This window comes from Sinocyclocheilus anshuiensis, unplaced genomic scaffold (assembly GCF_001515605.1).
Source record: "Sinocyclocheilus anshuiensis isolate Anshui unplaced genomic scaffold, SAMN03320099.WGS_v1.1 scaffold234, whole genome shotgun sequence".
Taxonomy (NCBI): domain Eukaryota; kingdom Metazoa; phylum Chordata; class Actinopteri; order Cypriniformes; family Cyprinidae; genus Sinocyclocheilus; species Sinocyclocheilus anshuiensis.
The window spans coordinates 2,515,674-2,522,719 of NW_015544165.1; the positions used below are offsets into that span (position 1 = coordinate 2,515,674).

A 7,046-nucleotide genomic window follows, 5' to 3' on the forward strand; every position below is an offset into this window, starting at 1 on the left:
AGTAATTTGTGCATTGTTTTACTTTTTTTTTTTTGACATATCCGACCGAACTACAAACTTTCCAGTGATGTCTGTGAGAAAGATATATTCACTCGACAAGCTCGCGCATCTGCGCCGCCGCGCACTCAATCCACTCAGCGTGCTTTGTTTATCAGCTCGCGCACACCAGCTATACAGGCGTTAATACTGAATGTTTAACATTATATTCATTGCATACATATACTTCGTAGTAGACATCCTTAACTCCTTTCTGCTGTCTGTTGTTCTGTTGTCGGTGTTTCTTTGTTTGAATATGGCGCTTATCACATGCTGTGTGGTATCGGCGTTTGGTATCGGGGCATTTTAACGAGTACGAGTACGAGTGCAGGAGACCAGTATCGGGCCATCGGTATCGGTGCATCTCTACTAATAAGCAACTAAGAGACCCTAAAATAATGTGTTACCATACATTATATATTACATATCATTATAATAATATGTAGATTATCAACGTTAGAAACCTGGGATAGTTCATGTAAATTATATGTTGTTATACAATTTCTGATCACTTCTGATGTGCAAATTTGTGTCTTCTTTTGCCTTATTTGTTATACACTGTTACATTTTGGAAATAAAAAAGGATCACATCACCAAAGCCAGTGTCTGTAGTTGCCTGCGTGTACCACAGCCTGTAGTTGGCGCTGGTGAGCATTCGATACAAAGGCACTTTTCAAGAGAAGAAGTCACGCTGTTAAGACTGTTCCAATGTGCTCTGAAGTGAAATTTTAATCTCAGTGATTAATCAGTGTTTTCTGATTTTACGGGTAATCTAACTGTGAGGTGACATTGCAGTCTGTGTTTTTCAAGTGTTGATATCGCTGTGTTAGTTCAATGTAGTTACTGTATAAATAAATAACCGCGACGGCGCTCCCGCGGACGTTTCGCTCGCTCGCAGGTACTGAAAGTGTGGATAGTCAAACACTCAAGTTACAGAGGGCTTTATCGTGATATCAAAAATCATTACTGATTGCTTATTAATATGATAATGTTATGTAACGGTGCTTTCGGTCATTTATTTAATGATTATTTCAAAACTGTTAAATTAGATAAAATATAAATATTTAGGTGCCTTTATTGAGCTTGCATTTATCAAATATTTTTGTCATATAGATGTGATGCTTAGTTATAATATGGTGGAATACTTGATTGTTTTTCTGAATTGATTAATATGAGTTTACTTGTATAAGCCTCTTTTTTTGTGTTAAGTTATACTCAGTAATGTTCCAATGTGCTGTAAAAGAAAATATTAATCTTTTTGTTTCAAATTTAAAGTTGTTTACTGATAAAGTGTAACAACAATAAAATACATTTCCCCCTGAAAAATGCCAACTTTTTATGTGTGTGCAATAATAATCAATAAATAAATGATTAGTGCGTCCGCTTTACATTAAGGTTCACGTTTACAGGTTACAAATGTTTGTAACTTATTAATAAATGGTTCACAGGTGTTCACTTTACAGTAAGGTTCACTTTCACAGGTTTTTAACGTTTATAACTGATTAATAAATGGTTCACAGGTGTTCACTTTACATTACGGTTCACTTTCATAGGTTATTAACGTTTATAACTCATTAATAAATGGTTCAAAGCTGTTCACTTTACATTAAGGTTCATAATTCACGAGATATAAATGAGACAAATATAAATAACACCCTTCAGACTCGCTTTAATAGTCTATGCTACATCATGAAATAAATCAGGAATCTAGTTTTGAGTGAAATAAGTATTAATAAATATATTTATTAAGCATTTATAACAGTGAAATTTTAATCTCAGTGATTAATCAGTGTTTTCTGATTTTACGGGTAATCTAACTGTGAGGTGACATTGCAGTCTGTGTTTTTCAAGTGTTGATATCGCTGTGTTAGTTCAATGTAGTTACTGTATAAATAAATAACCGCGACGGCGCTCCCGCGGACGTTTCGCTCGCTCGCAGGTACTGAAAGTGTGGATAGTCAAACACTCAAGTTACAGAGGGCTTTATCGTGATATCAAAAATCATTACTGATTGCTTATTAATATGATAATGTTATGTAACGGTGCTTTCGGTCATTTATTTAATGATTATTTCAAAACTGTTAAATTAGATAAAATATAAATATTTAGGTGCCTTTATTGAGCTTGCATTTATCAAATATTTTTGTCATATAGATGTGATGCTTAGTTATAATATGGTGGAATACTTGATTGTTTTTCTGAATTGATTAATATGAGTTTACTTGTATAAGCCTCTTTTTTTGTGTTAAGTTATACTCAGTAATGTTCCAATGTGCTGTAAAAGAAAATATTAATCTTTTTGTTTCAAATTTAAAGTTGTTTACTGATAAAGTGTAACAACAATAAAATACATTTCCCCCTGAAAAATGCCAACTTTTTATGTGTGTGCAATAATAATCAATAAATAAATGATTAGTGCGTCCGCTTTACATTAAGGTTCACGTTTACAGGTTACAAATGTTTGTAACTTATTAATAAATGGTTCACAGGTGTTCACTTTACAGTAAGGTTCACTTTCACAGGTTTTTAACGTTTATAACTGATTAATAAATGGTTCACAGGTGTTCACTTTACATTAAGGTTCACTTTCACCGGTTATTGACATTTAACTCGTTAATAAATGGTTCACAGGTGTTCACTTTACATTACGGTTCACTTTCATAGGTTATTAACGTTTATAACTCATTAATAAATGGTTCAAAGCTGTTCACTTTACATTAAGGTTCATAATTCACGAGATATAAATGAGACAAATATAAATAACACCCTTCAGACTCGCTTTAATAGTCTATGCTACATCATGAAATAAATCAGGAATCTAGTTTTGAGTGAAATAAGTATTAATAAATATATTTATTAAGCATTTATAACGTGAGTTAAAAATGGCTCACTATTTGGCAGGTATTGCATTAAAATCACCCTTTTTATTCATGCATTTATAAGTGCTTATCAATGATTTATAATGCATTTGTAAATGAGTTATTAGTCATTTATGAACACCTTTATAAACAGTTTATAAAGAGAACCTTAATGTAAAGTGTTACTGTTAGGTTTTAAATATGTCTGTTAGTCTGTCCATTAAAAAAGCTAGAAGTTTTATTTATTAAATTGATAATTTATTCCTACAATTTTTCTAATCCCACTGCTATGGTACATTTCTGCTAAATTAAATACAAATTATTAATAAATAAATGCAGATTTTTTTTCTGTATCTAAAATGAAGTTAATTAAATATGCATTCATTTATTACTTTTGAGTTTTTGTAAAAACAAACAAACAAAAAACAAGCAGGCTTTCTCTTCCAAACCACACAACCTTGCCAGCTCTGTAGTGGAAGACAAGTGGCTTGTGTGCAGGTGGTCACGTCCACTCAACTGCCTGAAATAGCTTCGCTGTGCCCTCACAATGCCAAGTCACTTGTACTCTTGAGCTGCATGCTGTTGCCTGTTGTTCTGCATGATCTCACTGATGGGTGTTGTTTTGCTTCCAGTCCCCTCCTTTTTTTGTCAATTGAACAGTTTGTTTGTGATGAAGCAGCCTAATTCAGGGGGGATCATGTTCTGATTGTCTGTTTAATCCTGATGCATTGGACCCCCAGCATATCTGACATTGCTCAAATTGTTGACCATGGGATTGAAATTCCAGCCCATTTGTTTGGACACACTCAAATGTCCCAACCTGATGAAAACACTTCAACCACACTAGCGATAAAGCAACTCCTAAATGTTGTTAGTAGATTATAATAATAAGCTATTTTGGACTGGCATGAAGATTTCTCATGTTTCTCTTTACAGATTGTATTAATGGTATTATGGTATAATTGTATTAAGATACCAAACAAATGTTGTTAGTAGATTATAATAATAAGCTATTCTGGACTGGCATGAAGATTTCTCATGTTTCTCTTTACAGATTGTATTAATGGTATTATGGTATAATTGTATTAAGATACCAAACAAATGTTGTTAGTAGATTATAATAATAAGCTATTCTGGACTGGCATGAAGATTTCTCATGTTTCTCTTTACAGATTGTATTAATGGTATTATGGTATAATTGTATTAAGATACCGAACGGATGTTAGAAACAGAACCACAGGGGTATAAATACACAGGGGGCTACTGTGGAACAGGTTAGGCTAATGAATTACCATGAAACAAATGAGAGTGACTATGGAGACAGGAAGACAGAGCACAGGAACAATACTTCAAAATAAGAGTCAGTAGACAGGGGAAACGTAACAGAACTATCCTTTTTAAGTCTGACAGCATTTCTAGATGGCATCCTTGGCAGTTGCTTCGAGTCTCGCTGTTTTTTTTCCAGTGTCTTTTATCATACATGTTGTTTTTAAGACAGTGTCAGTATCAACAATGTTTTTTTTTTTTTGTACTGCAGGTGCAAAGTTGGATGATTTTGCTGATTTTACAACATTTGGAATAGCAACATCTCTTATCTTAAGAACACCTGGTCTTTTGGATAACATCCTGTGCATGTTGTATGTGCTGTCTGTTTATACTCGTCTCTGCTTCTTCTCTAGCGGTGAGGAACTTATACCAAACTTGTTTTCAATACACACACACATACATATATATACACATATATACTGTACATGCATACATACATGCATACACACACAGATATACATATATCTGTGTATGTGTGTGTGTGTATGTTTGTATATATATATATATATATGTATAAAGTAGCACAGCTGTTAATAAGTGGCTGTCAGTTAGAAGTGGGCTGTTTTCTGCAGGAATCCCATTCATGTACCGTGGCCTACCATGCATCTACTCCTCTGCCATCCTGGTGTGTGTTTCTCTGCTGACTGGAGGAAATATGGCAGTACTGAGAATCCTAGCAGTGGCCATGATTCTCTTCATGGTCAGTCAGAACTTCTACCCACATGACAGAGTACTGGAGTCTCAGGCTTGGAAGAAGGTGGTCTACATCGGAGGTAAAGCCAGTAACCAGTACATAGCAGATATTGAAGTTCTACACAATTTTGTCTAAATAAATTAATAAATGTAACACTAAAAAAAATCTGTCTTTTTGAATGCTACATGTGAATTTATGCACAACACTATAAAGTACAGTATGAAAAATTTTTTGAGATTTGCTAAAGATTACATTTTAATAGTGTGAAGTATTGGTGCTTTTAAAGATTAATTGAGTGTTGGTTGTAAAAATTAGGGAAATTAGCATGTACAATTAAATATTTACCTATATTTACTGAATAACTACATTAACCTTTTTCCTCTCTTTTTCTAGGAGTTGCCATGGTGTTTTGCTCCTCCTTCCCTCCAGCATGCGTTTATTACTTGTTATGGTCAGTTTCCTACATACTCTTTCCAACAACCCTGTGGAGCAGCAAAGTGTAAAGGGGTAAAGGCCTATGAGGCTCACACGTAACAGAATCCCCTTCTCCTTCCTGCAAAGGGAAAACAAACCAATTTAGAAACTTGGAAAACTATTTTTAAATCATTTTTGTTTTGAGGTGAACTTCATGAAATCAACATGATCTAAGGAGGCTTACGGCCATCTTGATTGCTGCTGTTGTTTCATCGCTACGGATGAGAAATGCTCTTTACCTCTGCTTCATACGTATTTTCATGTTTGAATGGCATGTTGACAGATATATTAGGTGGTCTCGCGTACAGTAAGTGTGGTGTTTGTTGCACAGTTCTGCCTAAATGAATCAAATCTGAAAAGGCAAGAAGCAAACTTGAGATTGTCAAATTTGCTGTGGCATTTATACTTGTAGAATTACTGCTTTTTGGTTGTTTAAGAGACCGAAAGATCCGAAACAACTCAGCTCTCAATCATAATCAAAATGTCTGCTTAATTATTAAAAAAGAAAATGTCCATAAGGGAATTTTATGCATATGATCTGTGTAATTTCATGTAAAAACACTACAGTATGATTGAGATAGTGGCTATCATCATATACTGTAATTTATCTATTGCCTGGTTAATATGTGACTTAAATTACTTTGTGTCCCATATAATATTAGGTGGGCCTTCAAAACAAATGCATTGTAACAATATGAAAAATAAGACTGTTGATTTAATTTTGACAAATGAGTTACTCTGTACCATTTAACCTCTGTTTTAAGGGGTTCTGCTTCCTGACTCACAGTTTTCAGTAATTGCTTGTGTTTAGCGTGTGATCTTCTATTGAATTTGCGATGTACTGTTCACGGGTTCAGTGGGAAGTTGATACCCTGCAACGTAACAGTATTGAGGCATTATTTTGTGTTCTGTGCACCACTTGTGGTTACATTTATTAAAATTTAGTGGTGTTAGGAAAAAATGTGTTTGTGTTTTTTAGAGGTCAACCACCAAAGGATGTGGCTGGTGTCACCTTTTCAAAAGTGTACCATGGTTTTCATTTCCATCAAAATACTGCAGGATTTTCAACTTTGTGTAACAGCAAAAACAGTAACTATAGGTTTAAAACCCAGTCTGTTAAGATGATGATCTGCCCCATAACAGACAAAAAAGGTGATGAGATAGGTTGCTTTGTTATTTTAATGAGAAAATCTGTCACTTGAACTGTCAGAACATTTCATTTAGCAGACACTTTTTCAATGCATCAGTAACGGCAAACGGTTACATGAAAATTGGTGCAAGACAAATATAAACAAATGCTTGTATAGAGATGAGGGACACTGAGGTAACAGAAAGCTAGAAAAAAATACCCAAGCCTTTTTACTTGTTAATAGTTAACTGCAATTAATGTTTCTAATATTATTTTCAGTTTAAGTTCATGTTTATTGACTACTTTGACCTTTGAGTAAAAATTTGGCATAGTACCATATACCTGAACATGAGTAGGCCTATCATTCCTATTTATATACCCCTCGCTATTGTTAACAAATCTGTCATAACTTAGCACTAGATAGGGTGACCATACGTCCTCTATTTCCTGTGCATGTCCTGGCTGGGATTTCTAAATTTCCTAAAATGTCTGGGTCTATAATGTCTGCAGAGAGTCTGTCAGCAGGAAA

The 7,046-nt window shown here is 34.2% G+C and overlaps 2 protein-coding genes across 5 annotated transcripts in view; one reads left to right on the top strand and one right to left on the bottom strand.

Moving 5' to 3' along the window:
• LOC107695831 (CDP-diacylglycerol--serine O-phosphatidyltransferase-like) overlaps window positions 1-6,003 on the top strand; it is a 26,185-nt gene extending 20,182 nt beyond the window's left edge. For all 4 annotated transcript variants that reach the window (XM_016495903.1, XM_016495904.1, XM_016495905.1 and 1 more), the window contains 3 exons: window positions 4,432-4,575; window positions 4,793-4,993; window positions 5,308-6,003. In XM_016495903.1, coding sequence (XP_016351389.1) covers window positions 4,432-4,575; window positions 4,793-4,993; window positions 5,308-5,417 — 455 coding nt within the window. In that variant the 3' untranslated portion in view covers window positions 5,418-6,003. The remainder of the gene's footprint in view (window positions 1-4,431; window positions 4,576-4,792; window positions 4,994-5,307) is intronic.
• Window positions 278-7,046, bottom strand: part of LOC107695830 (tyrosine-protein kinase STYK1-like) — a 10,234-nt gene continuing 3,465 nt past the window's right edge. The window contains exon 11 of the mRNA XM_016495899.1: window positions 278-293. The gene's annotated coding sequence lies outside the window, so the exon portion shown is untranslated. The remainder of the gene's footprint in view (window positions 294-7,046) is intronic.